At 41.5% G+C, this 24,629-nt stretch overlaps 1 protein-coding gene across 1 annotated transcript; it reads right to left on the bottom strand.

The window, feature by feature from the left end:
* Nucleotides 1-1,233: 1,233 nt before the first annotated feature.
* Nucleotides 1,234-23,852, bottom strand: LOC138947317 (deoxyuridine 5'-triphosphate nucleotidohydrolase-like). The gene is made up of 7 exons (XM_070318765.1): nucleotides 23,667-23,852; nucleotides 20,589-20,680; nucleotides 18,240-18,284; nucleotides 6,336-6,410; nucleotides 3,265-3,335; nucleotides 1,900-2,006; nucleotides 1,234-1,350 (listed from the first exon to the last, which is right to left on the bottom strand). Exons 1-6 carry the CDS (start codon nucleotides 23,846-23,848, stop codon nucleotides 1,950-1,952), a joined length of 522 nt encoding a protein of 173 aa, XP_070174866.1. The 5' UTR covers nucleotides 23,849-23,852; the 3' UTR covers nucleotides 1,234-1,350; nucleotides 1,900-1,949.
* Between the last annotated feature and the right edge of the window lie 777 nt (nucleotides 23,853-24,629).

Below are 24,629 nucleotides of genomic sequence, written 5' to 3'. Positions count from 1 at the left end.
AGAACCCTTCTCCACAATGGTAACATCTATAATCCATGATCTGTAAAATGAGAACATTTAATTAAGATCATTCAGGTCATCAAGCAAAAAACTAGGCAGCGCAGCGAATAACCAGTCATAAGCGCATCCGATCCGAAAAATCAAGCTATCATAAGCGCACAGGGGGGTATTTCATAAGAGCACCCGACCACAAATCAGCGTCCTGCCTTGTGTTTTGGATAGTTATTCAATAGATACGCATTTTTTTTGTAAAAAGAGCAACGTGAATAAGTAGCGCTACATTTCGGGTTTTGACAACTGTAATATGGTTGCAGGATAATTAGTATTTTAGGAGTTATTACATTTTTTCTGCAGACACTCACCTTGTGCCCCGCTCTACGTATCATACGCTCATCCGCTAAAAAGGGTTATTCTAAGATCACCCAGCATATCATAAGCCCACCTCTGATTGAAGGGCCTGGTCTTGTAATATAAGCTTTACACCAACCGAGCATTTATGTGTTGTTGCATTAATCAGAAATGGGAGGCAATGAAGCAAGTTTTACAAATATGAAGCATGCATTCCAGTTGCAAGTCTGTGTGATTTTGGTCTAAATAAAATAAAGAGCCTGATGAAAATGTTATCATTCTTACTTTCACTTGTGAAGTTGTCTGAACTTATTGCATGCAAATCTTCATGGTTCCTGCCTGAAGTTGGCCTCAAGAATAGCTTGTCTGCAGAATACTTCTCTACATGCATGTTCAAGCATTAAACTTCTTACAGTAGTAGATGCAATAATCAAAGGGATGTCATTTTGTAAGCGCTCTAAATGCATACGACACATGCAACGAGTGAGAGTTTTGTGGAATCAGTCTCCTGACACCCGAGAGAATAGGAAGCATCAAAATGAACAAGCGACTTTCATCCTGGGGTGTTAGATTAGTTGCAACTTCCATGGTGTATGCCTCTAGAACACTTAGTTATGCCCCTTTGTTTCTCAGATTTTCAAAGTTCTCTGCGTCTTTTGATGAAGATTAGTGGAACCCCTCTTTCAAGCCCTTTCTTTTTCAGTTCATCTCTGTAGATTTACATCCATTTTAATTTAAGACGCGGTTTTCTCAGATCTTGAAATAGGGGTTCCACTGTAATACATTCTGCAAGGTGTGGCCTCGGGTTCTTAGAGACTGATCATGTTGCTTAGTCACACGATATACATTCAATCATCAATATCATGACTCTTGAAAACACGCAAGAAATGTTATGTTATCTGATATTATTGAATTTACCAAATCTGATCATTTATTTTACGTCACTCTATAATCTGAAGCCTTTCAAATCCATCTCTTTTTCTTTGCAAAATCACTTGCACATGTGACAGAGTGATTATTTTGTCTGTTGTAATTATTGTGTATGTTAAATGTAACATTGTTATTGTAGATTAACTATTTTATAGTTTCACACACACACACACACACACACACACATTCACTCACTCAGTGTTATTGTAATAGTCAGGGAAACAAGTTAAATTACTCTTGTATGTAGTTTTATAGTTTAAGCCGATGGCAGTAAAGTATTTTAGGTATTTTCCTCTTGGACTGGTTTGGTGACCAAACCAGGCAACCGGCTAACTGAACTTTTTGTATTTTATCTGTAGCAGACGAGTTTTGCTGCGGGATGGATGTATCGCTTCTGTAATGTAGAATACGCACCAATCAGGAGCGTACAGCAATCCTTTTGTCATAAGCTCACTGCGCATGCGTGATAACGTGATTATTGACATTACCAACGGAACTACAGAATGGAAGACATGAACAATCAATAAAGAATCTAGAAAACCAACGTGACTGCCGTTTTCCTGCGTGATTGATGCGAGCCTCTGAACGAACTCCACAGAAAGTTCAGCAAGGTTTCACACACACTTGGCAAAAATTACTCTGATACTGGCCATCGCTCTGTTAACGCTGTCTCAGTTCTTGCCTGTAGATCCAAAGCCACCGGCACCACGATCCGTTTTGTCCAATGACTGAAACATGGACAAAACAGGCCTCAAATTAAAAACAAGGGCAAAGCCCATACGACGCACATGCTTGACCTTAACCTTTACGTGACCTTGACCTTCAGCTAAACCTAGCAATGACATCATACACTAAGAACTGCTCTACACATTTTTCCTACCAAAATACATGTGACCTTGACCCAAGGTCAAGGTCATCCAAGGTTATGCAACACAAAGCTGTTAATTCAAGACATAGGAAGTACAATGGTGCTTATTGGCTCTTTCTACCATGAGATATGGTCACTTTTAGTGGTTCACTACCTTATTTTGGTCACATTTCATAAGGGTCAAAGTGACCTTGACCTTGATCATATGTGACCAAATGTGTCTCATGATGAAAGTATAACATGTGCCCCACATAATTTTTAAGTTTGAAACAGTTATCTTCCATAGTTCAGGGTCAAGGTCACTTCAAAATATGTATACAATCCAACTTTGAAGAGCTCCTGTGACCTTGACCTTGAAGCAAGGTAAACCAAACTGGTATCAAAAGATGGGGCTTACTTTGCCCTATATATCATATATAGGTGAGGTATTCAATCTCAAAAACTTCAGAGAAAATGTGAAAAATGTGAAAAATAGCTGTTTTTTGGACAACATTTATGGCCCCTGCGACCTTGACCTTGAAGCAAGGTCAAGATGCTATGTATGTTTTTTGGGGCCTTGTCATCATACACCATCTTGCCAAATTTGGTACTGATAGACTGAATAGTGTCCAAGAAATATCCAACGTTAAAGTTTTCCGGACGGCCGGACGGACGACTCGGGTGAGTACATAGACTCACTTTTGCTTCGCATGTGAGTCAACAAAGGTAATGGTATTCCACGAACCATATTCCACTAACCATAGGAGAGCAAGATGTTAGAGATCTCAACTGTTCTCAAGCGAGCTTTATGAGGGAGGTGCCTATTTCCTCTCGGCCTTCCCCATCCCCAGAAGTACATTAGAAGTGGTCAACAACCATTACCTACAGTCGACGCGCGTTGATACAACCGCTCACTGGGCTTTTCCCAAAATCTGATGTTACTAAAGATAGAATGGGTTCTTTCATATACCAAGATATTTTAGGATGGCATGATTGAAAGGTATCTGCTTTGCTACCCCCCCCCCCCCCCCTCCACAACCTAATTATTGTTCTGTCCAAGGCTTGTAGCCTTAACTTACCATCTTTTACACCACACAAGGCAGTCTTGACAGGAATATAAAAAAGAAAACCAAACTCACCTCTGCTTCTTCAAGGGCAGGTAAGTAGATTCTCTCGCAGATCAGCTGTGCTATTCTGTCTCCCTTCTTGACTGCACATAGATTAGGAATGACATAATTCATGACGATTATTTGCTTTCCCAATTCCTCACTTATGTTCTTGCACAGATTATTGACTCACTCAATCATGGGAATTCCAAAATAGAAAAAACTCTGAAAAAAAGGCCAAGGTCCAGGGTGCGCCCAGGCTCCGGCGGGGTACAGGGACAGAAATATTGACTTGACTTGACTTGACTTGATTTGACGGAAAACGAATGTGAGCATTTTAGACCAATATTTTGATAGTTCTCGTGTAATCAAATAATGGATAGAGAGACAATAGTATACATTTAATTTAATGTACCTTTTTGTTTGGCGCAGACAAGTTTTTATTTTCTCGCTGAAATGTAATTTCCTTTTCAAGGAAATCCGCGATTTCGCGGACAATTCCCATGCCTGCATAATACACAAGTTACAGAAGGAATATGGGATGAACAAACACATCAGTATTGAGTTCATCCTCCTTTTTAACACACGACTATTGACTTGTCCACTTCCCCAGAGGTGTAAAACCTGAAGCAGGGTTTAGCCTGGGATGAAAAGGCAATGGGACACGTGTCCCCATCTTCCATATTCTGATGGGACATAGTCGAAGGCAAGTAGCGCTTTGACCAAAGATGCAAAATGGTGCAATATGGTGCCATCTGAGAATTAGCCGCTATAGTGTGTTATTATGTGCGTACGTGTGTGTGTGTAATCCGATATAAAGTGTACATTTGGTGGTGCAGTGGTACATTATCTCAATGTGCCCTTTGACGCACTGAAGGGAATTGTGATGGGACATTTTCAGATTTAATGCGCCAATGGCGCAGGGCGGACTAGTAAATGAAACCTTGCTGAAGCACTATTTCCAGAGCTACCTATACTTGCATATACCGTAAAGTACCTTGTAAGCGCCCACCCCCCCTGTGCACCAATTCCGACCCAAAGTAGGGGGGTGGGCGCTTACTAGGTACTACACCCTATGCACGAGCAGTTTGATCACTTCGTAATCATATCTTCTTTCTTTTTTCATCTTCCATTGTTTTTCTTGTTCGTATTGTCATTAGAAGAGCTTGGGGGAGACAAATGCCGTCGCATCCTTTTCTTGTCTGCAGAGGTGCCGCTGTCGGCCGCACTGTGCCCTCTGTTTCCCTTGAACAAGGGGTACATCTGGTTGGTATTGGTACCTCGCCGACAGCATGCCTTTGTTTCCAACGCTTCAGCCACATAGGTGATGCGACAAATTCGTCTATGTCCAGTCCACCAGCCAGTTCTAAGGCTCTTCTTTGCAAATCTTTGTTGCGGACGACACCCCCTTCCGCCCGCTCTTGATCAAGATATTCTAACACACCTTCATCTACCTCTTCTGATCTGACGTCTCGACCGCCATGTAATTTTCGCTTCTTTTCCTTTCCGGCCTGGTGACGTAACAGGGTATCGCGATTCTCTCGCCATTCTCCTTTTTCTATCTACCCCAAACTCACTTGCTGTTTGCGACACATTTCCATTGGCGTTATTATCCAAATAGTCAAGAGCTGACAGCTTAAATGCAACGGTGTACGAATTGATCCGCGGCATCTTGTAATCAATCATTGACTTGCAGGCGTTTAGATCCAAGGCGTGCAGACACACATGATAGGTTTTGCAAGAAAGGGAAATCATTCACAAAACTAGCAGATCAAGTGCGGAATTTTCATTTCCCCTGATTTCAATGGTGTAAAGTGGGGGGTGGGCGCTTACAAGGTACTATACCCTATGCACGGTTTTGGACTAAAAGTGGGGGGTGGGCGCTTGCAAGGTACTTTACGGTATATACAGTAATGCAGTCAACAATTGCAAGGAAACCATGGAGTAGCAAACCAAACTCTCACATGATAAAAAACACTGCAAAAAGTAACCTGACCATGAAATGGAAAGCAAGACTCAGACCTGTTTACCCTAAACCCGAGGCAAGAGTACTTTCCCAAAAAGTTGAGTGTATTTTTCAAAAAGTTGGTGTACTTTGCAAGCAAAGCCACATGGGCTAGGGAAAATGTACGCGTGGATGCAAACGTATTTGTGTAAGAATAGCATGTCAGTCTTGTGAACACCTTCAGAATTTAACTCCTTCCAATACAACAGGGATAAAACATTTTATTTTAATTTTATTTTACCTGTCAGTTTATAGCATTATAACCAGTGTCTTCCAAACAGATTGATAATGAAAAGATGAAGTTCGTGAAATAACATCTGCGGTTGACAGTCGGAAGTTTATTTTTACAATCATCTCAGAAAACATTGCTACAGCACGGACTACAGACTTTTCTTCTGGCAGGATTTGCTTTGCGGGAATGAACTTCATAAAATTTTTCCTTGGCAGCTTTCAGCGGATTTCTTTGCAGCAACCTTGTCCAGATGAGATTTGGAAATGCAGTGTCGTTCGATGTCATATTTCCCAGAATGGGCAACGGAGAAATCTGATTTACAATACTTGCAGTGTGCATGACTTTTTCCCAAAGTAGACTCCACAATTCCTGGCTCTTTCTTATATTTCTCCAAGAAAATCTGCTGCTTCTGCTGTTTAGATTTGGTATAGTCATCCGAAACTGGCACATTTTTCCGCTTCACTGCCACGATTGTCCAGACAATCGCACGTGCCAACAACTGAACAAGGTTTCCACAGCTGAAGACTCGCTGTCATGGTTATCTCCCTTCGACCGAAACCGGTATCAGTTGTACCATCCCATAATCAGCACACCAACACCGGAAAATGTATTCTAGACTTTTTCTCGGGCGTATTTTGTGCGTGTGTCGCGTACCGATAATAATTTGGCGTACAAAATACGCCCAAATGTACTGGTAAACAGGTCTGAAGACTACTGATCCAAAAAGTAGCTAGGAACACATGGGAATCTGTGAAGTTCAGATACAATAAAAACAATAAGCTAGATTAAATAACAACATACAGTGCATATGGACATTTCATATTTCCCCCCAAAAAATTATATAGTAGGTAAAGGGACATTACTCACCTTCAAACTCTGTCTCAGCAAAGTTGAAGAGCACAACACCTACGTTGCCACGGTAATCTTGATCAATGACGCCAGCTGCACACAGACAATGCATGGGTATGTGGCAGATTTGATTGAAACCGAGGGCCGCCAGGGGGGTTGTGCAGGATGTTCATTATTTACTCGTGATGTTTGTCTGACCTCGCGTTGTGTTTTGTTTGAGTGTAAGAATGTTTCCTGTTTCCCTCTTATATCCCCGATGCAGTAGTATCTAGCTCTCACACGGCCAACGGCCTCTCTCTTGCGAATTGAAGTAGCCCACACCGTGGTTGTACAATTTAAAACATTTATTTCATAAGTTCATAGAACAAAATCGCCGTCGCTTTCTTTCGCAAGCTCTCTCCCTTTCTCTCTTCGTCACTTCTTTTCGTCCATGTTTCAGTCTGTCTTCATACCGTCGCTAATTAATTCTGGGGCTTTCCCATGCTCCCGCTTAAACAAGGAGTGATTATCAGATTCCCGTTTAATCAAGGAATTTATTCAGACTTTATAACAAAGCTCCCGATTGACAAGGAGCTATTTAGTGTGTAATGCAAGGTTCCCGATTAACAAAGAATGATTATCACTACAGATCTAAGAACAATCCTTACGATTAAAAAGAAAGGCTGGCTCCCGATTATCAAAGAGCTTGGTTAAAATTTACGATTCCCGATTACCAAGGAATTTAGCTAAAGTTAACGACTCCCGATTGACAAAGAGTCTAGTTAAAGTTAATGATTCCCGATGGACAAGGAATCCTGAGCCCGCGAATTCCGAAACGTTATATAGACCTCGATTCTTTGGACTATTTCGCATACTCATGCACTACCGTGAACTCTGACCCTGGATCACTAACTTCCGGCAAATAATCCGATTCTTTCTCGAATTACGTTACCCTATTTTCCGCTAACCGTCGTTAAACAACCAAGTCCGTAAGTGACTATTATCATAAAGAAACTTGTCATTTTATCAAACTACTCCCGCACATCGATACTAACAAATTAGCGACTGGTCGTCTGCGGTCAAGTCACGTCTGCATGAAGCATCGGTTCCAAGCCGTCACACAGGCTAGTATCGTGCGTCGTAAATTACGTCACATCAAAACAAGTCGCGTAAGGCGAAAATACAACATTTAGTCAAGTAGCTGTCGAACTCACAGAATGAAACTGAACGCAATGCAATTTTTCAGCAAGACCGTATACTCGTAGCATCGTCAGTCCACCGCTCATGCTCATGGCAAAGGCAGTGAAATTGACAAGAAGAGCGGTTTAGTAGTTGCGCTGAGAAGAATAGCACGCTTTTCTATACCTCTCTTCGTTTTAACTTTCTGAGCGCGTTTTTAAAGGCATATGTACTCGATGACTATACACGCTAATTGCTTTACCAACAGCTGGAGACATGCTAAATTAAGTTCCCTGCAAAATATTGTGGTCTAGGACCCCTTCAATGTTGAGATATGTTAATTTTCATTTTGATCTGGATCGTCCTATTTATAGATTTGGCAACACATGTAACGTTGATGCAAGGGAGCTAACACCGCGGCTTTGTTGACATCCTCACTTTTTCAGAGGCTAGAACAAGCTGTAATGCATGTATTATGGTCCGCGCATGGTGACATATCGTCATTATATGGTCTTATGGTGCGTTTGACATCGATTATGGGCAAACTACACTTTGTAAACACGGGAGCGCGTACATATGCCTTCTAAACATATATCTATATGTTTTTGGAATCAGGAACCGACAAGGAATAAGATGAAAGTGTTTTTAAATTGATTTCGAAAATTTAATTTTGATAAATTGTTATATTTTTAATTTTCAGAGCTTGTTTTTAATCTAAATATAAGATATTTATATGTTTTTGAAATCAGAAAATGATAGAGAATAAGATAAACGTAAATTTGGATCGTTTTATATATATATATATATATTTTTTTTTACAATTTTCAGATTTTTAATGACCAAAGTCATTAATTAATTTTTAAGCCACCACGCTGAAATGCAATACCGAAGTCCGGGCTTTGTCGAAGACTACTTGACCAAAATTTCAACCAATTTGGTTGAAAAATGAGAGCGTGACAGTGCCGCCTCAACTTTCACGAAAAGCCGGATATGACGTCATCAAAGACATTTATCGAAAAAAATGTTCGGGGATATCAATCTCAGGAACTCTCATGTCAAATTTCATAAAGATCGGTCCAGTAGTTTGGTCTGAATCGCTCTACACGCACATACACACACCACGACCCTTGTTTCGATTCCCCCTCAATGTTAAAACATTTAGTCAAAACTTGACTAAATGTAAAAATGGTGTGAAGCTACGAAAGTGCATTCGTACCAATGATCGGTAGCGAAGTCACTCCAACACACGCATGCATCCTAAACATTGTTAGTGGTCTGTAAGGCTATTCCCTCACAGGTAAATTCTCTCCTAAACAGTCTAGGCGCGGTCGCAGCACGCGCCATCACAGTGTTCGCACGTGCCAGTAAGAGGAGTGGCTTAGCTAGCCGTTTGTGCAGTAACCATGTCGGTATCAATTAAGCTCCACCGCCGCTTCGGTCCCAGTGTGTTATTTTGACCTGCCATCCTACGGTCAAGAACTTTCCCACCATCGGTAGCAGACTATCAAGTTTCCAAACGCTGACAACTCCGAAGACTCTGGAGAGAATTTCTCTCTGTAGGGCTGCAGAGGTTTAATGTACAGATTTCCCTGTGTCACTGCTCAAACCAGGCCCGTTTTTTTTTTTTTACTTCGAGCACAGAAAGACTGATCAAAGTTTACTCAGCTGAAAGGTTGAAAGATACATATCTGACCAAGTGCAGGCTTTCCGAACTTTTTAAATCATTATGACTTATGCTCAGCAATAACAGACACACACACGACACGTGACACACACACATGGGTGCAACCTGGAAAATTCCAAAAACCTGCAAAAGTTGGGGTCCCCTGGCAGGGTACAGGTGCAGCGCCCCGTTGGGGGAGTCTGGGGGGCAAAGCCCCCCCGAAGCTGAAGCTTTTTTTAGTATTTAAAATGCCCAAAAAAACCTCTCCTGGAACAAAAACATACAAAGTAAACCATACTATTCATCCTGAAATTGACTGATTTTAACGCGTTTTTACATTTAGTCAAGTTTTGACCAAATGTTTTTACGTAGAGGGGGGAATCGAGACGAGGGTCGTGGTGTATGTGCGTGTGTGTGTGTGTGTGTGTGTGTGTGTGTGTGTGTGTGTGCGTGTGTGTGTGTGTGTTTGTGTGTGTGTGTCTGTGTGTGTGTAGAGCGATTCAGACTAAACTACTGGACCGATCTTTATGAAATTTGACATGAGAGTTCCTGGGTATGAAATCCCCATTTTTCATTTTTCAATAAATGTCTTTGATGACGTCATATCCGGCTTTTCGTGAAAGTTGAGGCGGCACTGTCACGCTCTCATTTTTCAACCAAATTGGTTGAAATTTTGGTCAAGTAATCTTCGACGAAGGCCGGGGTTTGGTATTGCATTTCAGCTTGGTGGCTTAAAAACTAATGAGTGAGTTTGGTCATTAAAAATCTGAAAATTGTAAACAAAATATTTTTTTTATAAAACGATCCAAATTTACGTTTATCTTATTCTCTATCATTTTCTGATTCCAAAAACATAAAAATATGTTATATTTGGATTAAAAACAAGCTCTGAAAATTAAAAATATAAAAATTATTATCAAAATTAAATTGTCCAAATCAATTTAAAAACACCTTCATCTTTTTCCTTGTCGGTTCCTGATTCCAAAAACATATAGATATATGTTTGGATTAAAAACACGCTCTGAAAGTTAAAACGAAGAGAGGTACAGAAAAGCGTGCTATCCTTCTCAGCGCAAGTACTACCCCGCTCTTCCTGTCAATTTCACTGTCTTTGCCGTGCGCGGTGGACTGACGATGCTACGAGTATACGGTCTTGCTGCGTTGCATTGCGTTCAGTTTCATTCTGTGAGTTCGACAGCTACTTGACTAAATGTTGTATTTTCGCCTTACGCGACTTGTTGTATTCTTTAAAAGCACTCTTTTTGGCTCACGAAGTGTAGCCTATGCGATCGTAACTTTGTCTGTCTGTGCGTTTGTGCGTGTGTGTGTGCGTGTGTGTGTATGTCTGTGGTAGAAACTTTAACATTTCCGAGTCTATGTGTGAGTGGTTATCCAAGACTATGGATAAAGCTCGCATAAGATTACGTCACGGTCAAAAGTGTTTGACGTCAATTAATGCATCATGACGGCATGCCTCCCTGTAGTCTTTCTCTCTCGCGTGGTGTGTGTGGTCTCGGTCATTGTTATTTTGAGCGGGCCGAGACTATTTGGCAGTCGTGTCCCTGTAAGTAGGCTACATGCAGACAGACATATCTAGATCTAGTGTCTCTCTTTCTTGCACAGTGTCACCTAAGCTTACTGTGTGTGTGGGTGTGTATGTGTGACGGAGTGATTGAGTTTGTGTTACTGTTTGTCTATTTCTTACGTGAGCCTTGAAGGCTTCGCCTCTTGTTTATTATGCTCGTCAACTTTTCAAAAACCGGCACTGCCGGCCAGCCGATGAAACCAAAAACCGGCTGCACCCATGCACACACACACACACCACAATCAGAAACACGGATACACGGAAACGGCAGGCGATTTTCTATCATTCAAACACACACACACTCACATCTTACTAAATCTACTTCAATTGAATTAGTTGACCTAAGTAACAGTTCAACACACACATAATGATTTTATTTACATTATTTTTGCATTCTCCGACAAATATGTCTGTGCTCAACATTGAAGTAATTATGCTCTATTATCTCGACTCGGTTACTTTGGAAGATATTGCCCCCGTTCAAAATCCTAAACATTCCTTCACATTCTTTAACAGCATGGAGTCATACATTGATACAGGGTCCCCACTGGTTTTTAGAAACAAAATTCCATGACTTTTCCATGACAAGATCCACAGGTCGCCATTTCCGAACACGCAAACTTTTTACTTCTTGTCACTGCCAGTTTTGACACTGGCTTGCTTTGCACTGAATTTGAGTCAGTTTCTACGCAGTGTCTCTTCGACAAGCAAGTCAAGCATTTGCTACGCAGTCAGATTATCGGTAATGTTTGCTGGTCCTGTCATTTCACTAAACTGGACCAGCCACTGTCTGTTTGTATCCATCTGCACTTTCGTAAATTCCGTTTCGTAACCGTCACTGACATTATGGAGATTTAAAAAATGAAACGTCGTGGTAAACGTCATCATTTCGGGGGTCTCTCGCTGGAAAGGTGAAGGTCAACTGAAACGGAACGTGGAACGTCAAAACGCACTCACGTTTTCCACCCCCAAAAAACGAACAATATTTCGTCAACTTTTGTGAGTATTTTTGCACACTAACAGTTTTATTTGTTGGCCATTTTATGCATTGTTAGATTCATCAACCCTTTCACAGTCTTTCAGCGCTGAGAATGTGTTCATTGGAGGTAGACAACTGTTGTGAACTGAAATATTTTGAAGGGTGCTGATCCTGGTACATTTATCCAACTTCATGGTGAGAAAGCAAAAATGGCGAAGCAGAAGTAGGTCATCGCATCGAATTTTTATTCTGGCTTCGTATGTGATTTTGTATAAACAAAGTCTGTGTGATTTATTTGGACTGAAAATAATCAAAGTATGCCCGATTCTGGACCACCTCCTAGGGTGTTTTTTTTCCATTCTGATCGAGGACAGACGTGATAATTTCACTTGAAGATTTATCGCCCTTCCTTCATTCCGAAACGAAACGTGAATACATCTAAATCTTGTCTGCGGCCTATGCCGTCTCGTTTCACGTTCCGTTTCGCGGGGTGACTCATTCACCAAACGAAACGAGCTGCAAAACGAAACGTGCTGTCTTTTAAATCTCCCTAGTAGTGACTTGACGAACTGTCATTTTTTTTCACCGCGATACACAGTTCATTGCGAAGATCTTCCTTGGTAATTCGTTCCAATTCCGCATACTTTTTGTTGTCAAGAAACAACTCGAAAGAAAGTTTCAAACTCATCATCCTCCATCTTGCATGTCGAAGCGCTATTAAAGTACTTTATTGATGCAAAAACAAAAGCAGAAAACTTCGACGAAACCGACTCAAATGCAGCGCAGACGACACGACGAGATAACGGAAGGAAGTGAGCCTCGCTTTGGCTCAAGTGCCGTTAAAAATACCGTTATTCTCGTATGCAAATACGAACGAGAAGTTGGTCATACGAAGGGGGGGGGGGAGGAATGGCTGGGCGACGAAAATAGCCACTGGCGTGCTGAAGGTTAATTTTTTTTTCTTTCTTATTTTTGTTAAATTCCATGACTTTCCATGACTTGAATTGAAATTCCATGACATTCCAGGCCTGGAAAATTAAAAATCAAATTCCATGACTTTCCAGGTTTACCATGACCTGTACGAACCCTGTTGATAGGGTAGGCGATCGTGGCTTTTGCAGAGCTACAATTGAAAAACTCTTATAAAACACAGTTACCATTTTACCGAAGTTTGCAAGAAATGTGTAACTTCACAACACTTATGAAAACTTCATTAAGTGCATTCACGACTCAAACACGACTCCAGAATTGTTTTCAATTACATCGGCAAAACAAAACAAGAAAAAAATCCCCAGCAAGCAAATTAAAACAAAACATACCAAAACTGACATCGAAAAATGTGTTCACAGTGCTAGAAAATGTGTTGACAGTTTTAAACTAAAAGTGAAGGGAAAAAAAGAGAGAGAGAGACAGAGAGAGAGAGAGAGGCAGACAGACATACAGAGACAAAGAAAAAGAGAGACAGAGAGGGAGACACACACAGAAAAACAGAGAGAGAGAGAGAGACTGAGAGAGAGAGAGACAGACAGAGAGAGAGAAAGAAAGAGAGACTGAGAGAGAGAAAGAAAGAGAGAGAGAAAGAGAGGGGAGGGGAGACAGACAGAGCAAAACAAACGATTTCGTTCTGGCATCATTGTAAACTGAGTTCAATTATTTTTTAAGAAAGAGGGAAACCTCTGCAGCTGCAGCGAGAGAGAGAAAGAGAGATAGACAGAGAGAGAGAGAGACTGAGAGAGAGAAAGAGAGAGAGAGAGACAGCGAGGGACAGAGAGAGACAGAAAGAGAGAGAGAGACATACACACACTCACACAGAGAGAGAGGGGAGAGAGAGAGAGGGGAGAGAGAGAGAGACAGAGACAGAGAGAAAGAGAGAGAGTGGGGGGGGGGGGAGAGAGAGAGACAGACAGCAAAACAAGTGAGAAATCAAACTACATGGTGAAAAGTCAAGACTTACGGAGCTTTACGTAAATCCTGTGCAAGCATGAATAAAAATGGAAAACATGATATATATCCATTAACTTCTAAATCACAATAAACTGTCAAGGAAATGAAGACATGTTTAAAAACAACAACACACCAGTGCAAACAAAACACATAAAACACCTGAACTCACACACCAACCCAAAACAAATGGCTAGCTCAGTATCGATACAGGCTCCAAACCACCAGGCCAGAACCTCAGCAAAACCAAGCTGTCTCAATGCAGCAACTGAAGTCGCGTAACAACACAACTTTCAAAACGTCAGCATTTTAAAGTGAAATTTAAAGGCACATTGCAGCTCACAGCCTTCGTTTTGCGTTTTTGTTGCAGCTGGGTGCATTTACAGTTCAAAAATCCTCCTATGGTAGTAAAACAAACCCAAGGGATCTCTGGACTGCCTACTGCATTTGCCGGGTTTGGCAGACCCTTGAGTTTAACCCCCACCTGCCTGAGGTATGACTAAAAGCCCCAGGGGCTCGTGCACTTGGATTTGACAAGTTCAGTACCTTTAATAATGATTGTGACAAAGGTATGTTTCTGAACATTGAACAAGAGCAAGAGATACAGAGTAATCATACATCAGGCCTCGGAATGAGTAAAAGCGGTTAGGGAGTATTGACCTGAACATTTTGGGTTTTAAGCATTTTTAAGGGCTGCACACAAAGGCTCTTTTCTTACACAATTAAAAAAAGGACTTTGTCGTATTTACGACGAAAGGCGAATCATTCCCAAGCCTGATACATACAATGGGACGCATGTTTGTAAACATAGTTAAACAAACAAATACAAATCACAAAAGCCATTATCAGCGTTTACCTTATTTATTTACCAACGAAAGCAAAATAACTGAGCAGTCTATAATTATTTCTTTCAGACAGAGCTCATTCCTTTCAACCTCTCATCGTTTCCAATTATAACTTCGAAATTGTGATCGAAATTCGGCTTTTCGTTCATGCTGCCGCTGATTTCGTGTGTGTATCTGCATGTATCGCATTTGCTGAAAAGTTGCTGAGATGTATTTCTCATAATTTACACCCAGTGTGTAAGGAAAACATTGAACTTTTTCACGACAGACAGATAACTACAGCCTTTACTTGTATGTAGATTGATGTTTTCCCTTTTTATATTCCTTTTAAAATTTTTAATATTTTTAAACCCTTCTCGGAACAGCTTTCGCAATTCATGTCCACCCACAGGCGCCGGACTATTCTGAATAACAGCGACTGCTCAAAGATCAACAGCAGACAATGATGAACTCGAACTGCCTGGAATCTGTGTTGCCTGTATCATTGCAACTCGCCTGCATGATCACATTTCTGTATTTGTCATGTAAATTCTTACAACCCCGGATACAAAAACAAAAACTGACGTCACACCTTAAAAAAACCATGGCTTTAATTTAAATGTAGCAGCATTAACACTAAATGTTTGTTATAATGCAGTAAAACTATTACATATCTGATTATTCTTGTTCACCTATTTCGTCTCCTCTACCCCTGTGCGTGTATTGTATGTGCCTCTTGTTTTATGGACTGGGCACAGGAGCTGCGCCTTCGGCTCTCAGTGTCAAGTTTCCAAAGGCCGAGGGAGGTGTTTAACTAACCGTATCAAGCACACGCTTATCGGGCATTCCGAACGCGTGTACTGGAGTGACTGACAGGGGCTCAAGTTCTCCCTCCCTTAATAAGGGAGTCTGGGTGCGTCTGCGCCTGAACTGTAAATAAAGGGACCTAACCCTCTTTAAAACTTTGTATGCATGATATAATTTCTTCCAACACGACATACTCATGATCAGGCATGGGAATTAAAAAAAGTAATAAAAAAGGCTTAACATTGGTAAGGAATAGCAAAGTCGATGGCGCGAATCGCCTAGCTTTACTAGGGGGGGTCCGGGGGCACGCCCTCCCCCCCCGGGATTTTTTTTTCTCCAAAGAACCCAAATGGTGCAATTTGGTGTCATCTGAGCTCCAAGTTTGCCATCAAATTCAGTTTTTAGAACAATTTATGCCTCCCCCACTAATATTTTCAGCGAACACTTTTGCTTTTTCGGCAGACCAAACAAAAATTTCGGCGGAAATTTGCCTTTCGGCGGACAATTCCCATGCCTGATGATACTGTTCCAGACCTGTTTACCCCCTCAAATGAAAATCAGGAATGCAACTGGTACTTTTCCGTAATTTGAGGCATCTTTGAGTAATCTTTTTTATCAACCATAAACCAGCTTGAAAACGATGAAACGACTCGTTAATTCGCGCGCTACCATGCAAAACAAGTACAAAATTGTTAACCATGTTTAACAGTACACACACAGAAGCTCGATCACACACACCACAAACACACAACACAAGACACCTGATATATATGCAAGTTAACAAAGACAAGTTTACTTTATCTAAAAAAACAAAACAAAACAAAAACAGTATTCAGGGGCGGAGCAAGAGAGTTAGAGGGGTCCAGGGGTTGGGGGTCTGGCTGAAGAATTTTAGCTATTTTATTAACAATTTGTGGCTTATCCTTGATTTTAAACATGATAAACTGGTGTCAGCAGCCACTCATTATTTCTTATAAAGTTAGTATTAAATAATGGCAATTTATCTTCATTGATATCTGCTCCCGACAACAACAAAAATTTCACAGACAGAAAATGTTTTAATTTTTTTTTCTCCACAGACTGAATTTTTGTGTTTTTTGTTGCTTTTTTGACAGCAAGGGGGGGGAGGGTCCGGAACCCCTGTAACATACCCCCCCCCCCCCCCCACCCTACTCCGCCCTTGGACTATTTACAATCTAGATGCATGTGAACAAAACCACCTTACATTCTGTCACATCAGACATCCTGCATTAAAACCAGTCATAATAACTCTCTCCAGAAGCTACTTTTAATTTTAGAGGACCGATTCGTTTATTTCATTTAAAAATTTTGTTGTAAGTTTTTCGATTCAAAGAACTGTGATCTTTGCTATATTGGAGAAATATTAATGGAGATCAGTTTTAGACTCAGAAAGACTTGAATTTCGGCAACAGCGCCAGTCACTGATGAGGGCGACCATAGACCTACATCTATGTCTCTGGCGCGACTGACCGTGGTGAGAGATCGGTTCGCGGGTCTGGGAGATTCTGTGGAAGTAGAGACCTAGGTCAAATAAAATCGATGCGAAGCAGGCTCATGTTTTGCCAAACATAATTTCGTGTTTTTGTTTGTTTCCATGTTCATTTGTGTACTGCGTCTAACCTCGGGACACGTGCCGCGACGTGACTCGTATTAGCTTTGTTGTTGCACTGATCTCAAGTCGATCACCAAAATGAATGTGGTTCGCTCAGTCTTAAACTTCACCAGACACAGCCACTTGACTTAATAGTTTTGCCGATATTTCTGTACAACTTTCGCTTTTTTGGTTGGCATTTCGTCCCCACAGAGATCCTATATTACCCTTCGGACCAATGTCAATCTCAAAACCGCGGAATCCGACAAATACCTTGCTGTGCACATGCGCAGAAAAGGCTGTTTCGGTCAGCCTTGAAATCACAGTCCTGGTGACTACCACAATTTCGACTTCGAATTTTCACGCACGAAAAAGGTTCTCTCGACCGCAATTTCCGGAATTTTCGGTAGATTTCCGTAATACCGGAATTTAGACCCCAAATCCGTAATAATTCCGGACAATCCGGGAGGGTAAACAGGTCTGCTGTTCATTTGCCAACCTTTGAATTCCTTCAAAACAATACCAAGAAATAGATCATAGATGGTGCTAAAATAAATTTTCTTTAACAAATGTGCGGCCGTTGCCCAATTGTGAAATAAGGTCGGCAGTTCCAAAATTACGGCAAAGCTTTCAGCAATCGGAAAGAAGTTTTAGGCGTTTTTGGCCACTGCTCAGAACACCCTTGCCTAGCTCTGTTAAACGGCACATGCCACCAACAGAATCCAGAACAGTCTATGATGACTCTATCAATAAAGCAAGCACTGCTCTCTTTAGCATGAACCTTGTGATCAACAACGAGAACTAACAAGAGGCGAAGCCTTCAAGGCTCACGTAAGAAATAGACAAACAGTAACACAAACTCAATCACTCCGTCACACATACACACCCACACACACAGTAAGCTTAGGTGACACTGTGCAAGAAAGAGAGACACTAGATCTAGATCTGTCTGTCTGCATGTAGCCTACTTACAGGGACACGACTGCCAAATAGTCTCGGCCCGCTCAAAATAACAATGACCGAGACCACACACACCACGCGAGAGAGAAAGACTACAGGGAGGCATGCCGTCATGATGCATTAATTGACGTCAAACACTTTTGACCGTCACGTAATCTTATGCGAGCTTTATCCATAGTCTTGGATAACAACTCACACATAGACTCGGAAATGTTAAAGTTTCTACCACAGACATACACACACACACACGCACAGACAAAGTTACGATCGCATAGGCTACACTTCGTGAGCCAAAAATCCCTTTTTCTGATGTTAAGTTTCATAAATGGACCGTTTCTTCTTATTATTTAATATTATTAATCATGTATTATCAATAAGATTCACTGAACTTACCTCCAACATCAATGAAATGCTTTGCCGCTAGACCTGACCTTGGAGCTGCAAAACAGGTACAAATCATTAGTCAGGTACATCTATGATTTCAGGGATGGCCAAATCGCCCGCCCGGTCGCCAGGGGTGAGTAAAAAATCCGCCGGGCTAGTAGAAACTGCCTGGCAACTCGTCCGGCTGGCCAGTGAAATTCTGGTAAAGTGCAGCACTTTTGGTTGTAATACAGGGTCCCCACTGGTTTTTAGAAACAAAATTCCATGACTTTTCCATGAGCCTCAATAACATTTTCCATGACTAGATCCAAAGGTCGCCATTTCCGAACACGCAAACTTTTTACGTCTTGTCACTGCCAGTTTTGACACTGGCATGCTTTGCACTGAATTTGAGTCAGTTTCTACGCAGCTTGACTTTGACAAGCAAGTCAAGCATTTGCTACGCAGTCAGATTATCGGTAATGTTTGCTGGTCCTGTCATTTCACTAAACTGGACCAGCCACTGTTTGTATCCATCTGCACTTTCGTAAATTCCGTTTCGTAACCGTCACTGTGACTTGACGAACTGTCATTTTTTTCACCGCGATACACAGTTCATTGCGAAGATCTTCCTCGGTAATTCGTTCCAATTCCCCATACTTTTTGTTGTCAAGAAACAACTCGAAAGAAAGTTTCAAACTCATCATCCTCCATCTTGCTTGTCGAAGCGCTAAAGTACTTTATCGATGCAAAAACAAAAGCAGAAAACTTCGACGAAACCGACTCAAATGCAGCGCAGACGACACGACGAGATAACGGAAGGAAGTGAGCCTCGCTTTGGCTCAAGTGCCGTTAAAGTTGGTCATACGAACAAGCCTTGTGCTGGCGACGCAAATCGGGGAATGGCAAAAATACCGTTATTCTCGTATGCAATTACGAACGAGAAGTTGGTCATACGAACAAGCCTTGTGCTGGCGACGCAAATCGGGGAATGGCAAAAATACCGTTATTCTCGTATGCAAATACGAACGAGAAGTTGGTCATATGAACAAGCCTTGTGCTGGCGACGCAAATCGGGGAATGGCTGGGCAACAAAAATCGCTGCTGGCGTGCTGAAGGTTAATTTTTTTTCTTTCTTATTTTTGTTAAATTCCATGACTTTCCATGACTTGAATTGAAATTCCATGACTTTCCAGGCCTGGAAAATTAAAAATCAAATTCCATGACTTTCCAGGTTTTCCATGACCTGTACGAACCCTGTTAATATCGAGTTTTAAAGCCACATAAGGCACACACAAAAAAAAGTCTGTTTACGGTATCCCGACCGACCCTATTTTTTTCGCGCGACCCTAGACTTTCTTTTCTGCAGTTGGGGGGGGAAAAAAAGAAGAAAAAAAAGTATTTTTTTGGCAAAATAACTCAAAAATATGTTTTTTGGAAAAAATAAAAAATAAAAATCCCAACCTACCGACCCTTTTTTTTCTTCTTCTTCTTACCTATGTTACCGTAAACAGACTATTTTTTTGTGTGTGCCTAAACACTGCAGATCAACTGCGGTATGTACCGGACCAGTGAAATTTCTGCCGGGCTAGTGACTTTCTTCAGAATACTCGCCCGGCTGGCAAGTAAACATTTTGAGATTTGGTCATCCCTGGATTTGTATCATACTATCAATCACAAAAATATACTTTATTCATTTATCTGCCATCTTTCATTTTCAACAGCCAGCTTGGAAATTATAGGTTTGCAGCACACACTGGGGTGTGCACGTTAAAGATCCCACGATTGACAAAAGGGTCTTTCCTGGCAAAATTGTATAGGCATAGATAAAAAAAATGTCCACCAAAATACCCGTGTGACTTGGAATAATAGGCCGTGAAAAGTAGGATATGCGCCGAAATGGCTGCGATCTGCTGGTCGATGTGAATGCGTGATGTATTGTGTAAAAATTCCATCTATGATCTCACACGGCATAAATAGATCCCTGCGCCTTGAGTCCGAGTCTGGAGATATGCGTGCGATATAAGACTTCATATAACACTGATCGATACTGTGGACACTTTCAATCAAAACACACACAGGGGTCAAGGACCACTTTGTTTGTTTTTCAACGCCCCTTCAGCCGTTATGTTTTTATTATGCAGGACCATGTACCAATGTAAGTTTGTTTCATTTCTGCCGAGGACCATGAAAGCAGATATCACCTACAATGAGTTTATAAAGCTGAGTCAAAATCGCCAAGTCAAACAAAATGTTACCATGAAGCTAACCCTGACTGCTTTTAAATTAAAGTAACATGGACTGAGGATTACCACTGCTGTACTTCGCAAATATCTCTTGATTATTGTCAGCCGGTGATGAGACATCAGCACAACTCACCAACACGTCCATAGCAGCCTTCTGGCAGTGCGATCTGAATGTCCGTCTTGGCAACCACCTTTCCATGGGCTGGTACTGTGTAGTCATAGGCACTGTTCAATTTAAACAAGATTAAACATGATTTGATGCAAAGTTAAAAACATCTTACATCCCCCATGTGAGGCCAAGAAAAAAAAATATCAGTGTTTGCTGTTCCCCGATCCACCAAACCCAGAACTTTTTTTTTACCCTTTTGAAACATTTTCTTGTTTGGCTTAGCCCTCCGAGCCTCATGGAGACACTGCTTCAAATATGTCATTGGAAGAGGCACAAGAAGGTAATTACTAATAGGGAGAGGGGGATAGCGCTAAATCAGGGTTAACACCAAAAAATTTTGAAAAACCTGAAAGGCCGGGTTCCACGGCGGCAGGGGCAAGCGTGTTAAATTCATTTAACTTTTAAGTCTCCAAATTTGTAGAACCTGCACTTGTAATCATAACAAGTCATTTTAGATCCCTTTGAAGTTACGGAATGAACTCCGATGAACTGTACGAATGCATTTCGTTTACATGTGTCAAAGAAGGAATTATCCTATGAGCGGCAAGGGAGACAACTCTTTCGTGTAAATGATGTCCCATGGTTGACAAGGTACGCCATTTTTGGTGCATTTTTCTCGATTGAACAACCAAATCAATTAATTATGCTTAAGTTTGGAGCTCAATCCCAGGGATGTTGCTACAAATCCATACCTATAGGACAAATGTCCTGAGTTCTTCAGCATCAATAAGACATTTGACCGCTTTCAGAAAGTCTAATAGGACATGAATTTGCGCCAAACAGCTTATAACACATTCCATGGAATTGTTCCAAAGTCATGCGCCCACACACACACGCCCACGCGCGCGCTGTAGAACACACACATAATATCAACACAGTGTGCGTATAATGTTGTATTTGTTTAGTTTCAAAGAAACCACAAAAAAGAAACCAACATGAACAACTTCAGAGCTCTTACTTTGATTACAAACTGCATGATTTGGATAAAAGTTGAAAAACAAAATGATCGGTTTGATCTAATGCTGATCTTTTGCAGGCTTTAGGGTTTTTTCAGCGGCATAATTCAGTGCTTCGTCTCGTATCGAAAACAAAAGCAGACGACAAATTCAGTCAGTAGTTGTCTCCCATACTCCTGTAGCATGCACTGATCTAAAAATAATCCACTATTTTTAGATCAGTGCGCTGCACAGAGACGGTTATACCCAAACGGCGCATACCGCAAACGGTTCGGGAATTCCCGACAAAAGAAAAGATCCGCACGCGGCACTGGCAACTTCAGTGTCAGCTGAACACGAGAGCGTTCGGTCTTTTAGAAGATTTGTATCTTGAAATGAAAATTAACGAATATCGCGCTGTCCGAAGGAATGGAGTATTATCGGACAATGACCACGCTCAGGCTAAAACGATAGGACATCTGACCGACAAGGGGCAATGTGAATCGGACATTTGGGGATTTTCATCGATAAATGTCTGATGTCCGACGCCGAACGACATCCCTGCAATCCGTCAATTAATTTCACGACAAATGTTCTTTGGCTTGCTTACATGGACTTGTATCAAAAATAAGTAAAAAATGTCACTGATTCTGAGCTATGTATTTAACCCCTTGACTGCCTTATGACGGGTATACTCGTCATGCGCTTGTGCAGCCGCAGCGCCTTAGGACGGGTTTACCCGTCTTCTCCGTTCAGGAATTTTCCAGAAATGCTACGTCACTGCTGACACACAAATAGCAGCCAATGGCTTGGAAGGATACCTCATTCTCATGAATAAACATAAATGGTCACACGGTTTTGCGTCTGAAGGCTATTTTCGGCCTTTGCGACAGGGTAAGGGAGAGAAATCTCAACTCGTCAAAATGGCTAACGGTGACAGTCGACCGGGCCCTAGTAGGGGAAAAAAAAGCCGGACTGACGCTACAGGCGGTGCAAATGACTATGGATACTGATAGGGGAAGGGGGAGATCTTTCGGACGATTCGTTGGAAACAGGTAGATGACAGTGATTATAATCCTTTCTTGGAGCAAGCAAAACAGCCACCTGTGTTTGATCCACAGGCACCGGAAGATGTGCCGGACTGATTTTTCAAAAGTTCATATTTAAAAATTATAAGCCAAACTAATTATTATTTCCATGATTAGACACTAAAAACAGATTCTCGGTTCAATTTCCTTTAAAAATAACATAGGTTTTACTTACCTACCTACTGCCAGTTTGGAGCTAGAATTTTTTGTGAATTATTAGTCTACACCCCGAACTCCAATATTCCCTGGCACATACGCAAGTTTTGATTGGCAGCGAAAGGGTTAACACGCTCAAGTTCAAAATTACCAGGAACAGCCTCTCCTGGTACCAAAATGTATGTTATAATGCTGCGTTAACGGTTTTCGGTGTGACGAAAAAAAGAATAGGGCCTGAGTACGGTGATAAATACAAGACTTATGTTACAACCATTTGAAAAATACATACTCCGTGGCTGCCCGCATAACGAACTCGTTTTTCTCGTGTTTTGAACTTGCCAGTGTTACAGCACAGAGACTCTGTCAGTGTCAGAGTAGAGTCCGTCCCGCACTTCGTTTGCTTTGTGTACATCACGTGAACACCCAAACACCCGCACAACGCAACATTTTCACGAGAAAAACACGTTTATTTGTTTGCTTTGTCTGTATTACACATTTCTATTTACATTTACCACTGACACACCAAATTGTATACTTTAGTTTGCAAGTGAATCGTTATCATACAAAATAACGTTTAATATCACAAGACGAACAGAGATCTCAGAGATCGTCTGCTTCTCAACTGTCTCGCGCAAATCGTGTAATAACTATTTTTGCGGAAACCTCCCGAAGAAATGCAAAAGAAATGCAATCTCAGCGGCTTACACTTGCAACATAGTCGTGCTTATTTGGAATGTGACGTCCTGTTCTTTTCAGTCACACCTATCTCGAAAACTAAGCGTCGCACAGAACCAGCGCCCTTCCATTATTAATAAAATTTAACATCACTTTTTAAATTCGGTCGAAGTGTAAGTAATTGTCACCTGTACAAGTCATATCCCGCAGCCAACTCTGACCCCCGTGTCGGAGTGGAGGCTTCTTTGGTCAGCTTGGCGAACCTCAGAGTCACAGTTTCAGAAGGCATCGTGGAGAATGATCGAAGATTCAAGTGAGCCGTCAAAAAACGCGCGCCAAAAGGAACCGGAAGAAAACGTAGCGTAACCATATTTGGACTGCCCCACGTGACAGTAATGGATTACGCGGCGCATTCATTCATGATACAAACGAAGGCTATTCTCGTCTAAAGCAGCAACATGTAGCCGCCATCTTTGAAAGGTAACGTCATTATTTGTCATGTTACCAGATCACGTGAGATACGTCACGTGAGTTTAAGGTGCGAATTACTTCGAGCGAGTTTTAGCGTCAACTAAGGTGACTCGAGTTGAACCGGAGGTCGCAAAAACTCGGTCCGGTACGACTGGAGTGACGTCACCGGTTAACCAACGTTCAACCTTGGTTCCTGCGTAGGGTCTCTCCAGTTCCAAGATGGCTGCCAAGGCGAGGTGAGAAACTTCTGCAAATATTTTTTGACAAAGTTACGGATTGTGAGAAGACATTTGTTGTAAATCACTCAGCCTTTCAAAAATTAAGGATACTGGGTTGGATACTGTCTTGGTTTTAATGCATTTTATTTTAGCAGTGATGTTTATTTTGGGAAGAAATGAGGTCAACAGGAGTTTGGGTGCGATTTCGGCTCAAATGTACTTTAGCGCCCTGAACTTTTACCCGGCTGTTTTGCGCTCGATTTTCACGCTCACTTCTTCATTGACGTTCGAATCGATAGTTCGATGTTTTGGCATTACATTCACATCAACAATAAAACAGTACACTAACCAAAATGTACCGATTATCTCAAAACAACAGCGATGGAATCCGTAACGCGCTTGTCGCCATCTTGTTGCAAGGGACGCGACTGGACACAACCCAACAGCGTTTCCGCGAAGAAA

This window comes from Littorina saxatilis, linkage group LG1 (assembly GCF_037325665.1).
Source record: "Littorina saxatilis isolate snail1 linkage group LG1, US_GU_Lsax_2.0, whole genome shotgun sequence".
NCBI classification, from domain to species: domain Eukaryota; kingdom Metazoa; phylum Mollusca; class Gastropoda; order Littorinimorpha; family Littorinidae; genus Littorina; species Littorina saxatilis.
Note: the sequence above shows the minus strand (reverse complement) of the source record. Positions and strands in the feature narration are given on the sequence as shown.

Excerpts from the sequence above, each read along its gene's own strand:
- LOC138947317 (XM_070318765.1), bottom strand. The coding sequence starts at position 23,848 with ATGGTTACGCTACGTTTTCTTCCGGTTCCTTTTGGCGCGCGTTTTTTG. Across the intron at positions 18,285-20,588 it reads AGGCTGCTATGGACGTGTTG|CTCCAAGGTCAGGTCTAGCG; the intron begins GTGAGTTGTGCT and ends CCTGTTTTGCAG. Across the intron at positions 3,336-6,335 it reads TGCTGAGACAGAGTTTGAAG|TCAAGAAGGGAGACAGAATA; the intron begins GTGAGTAATGTC and ends ATCTATGTGCAG.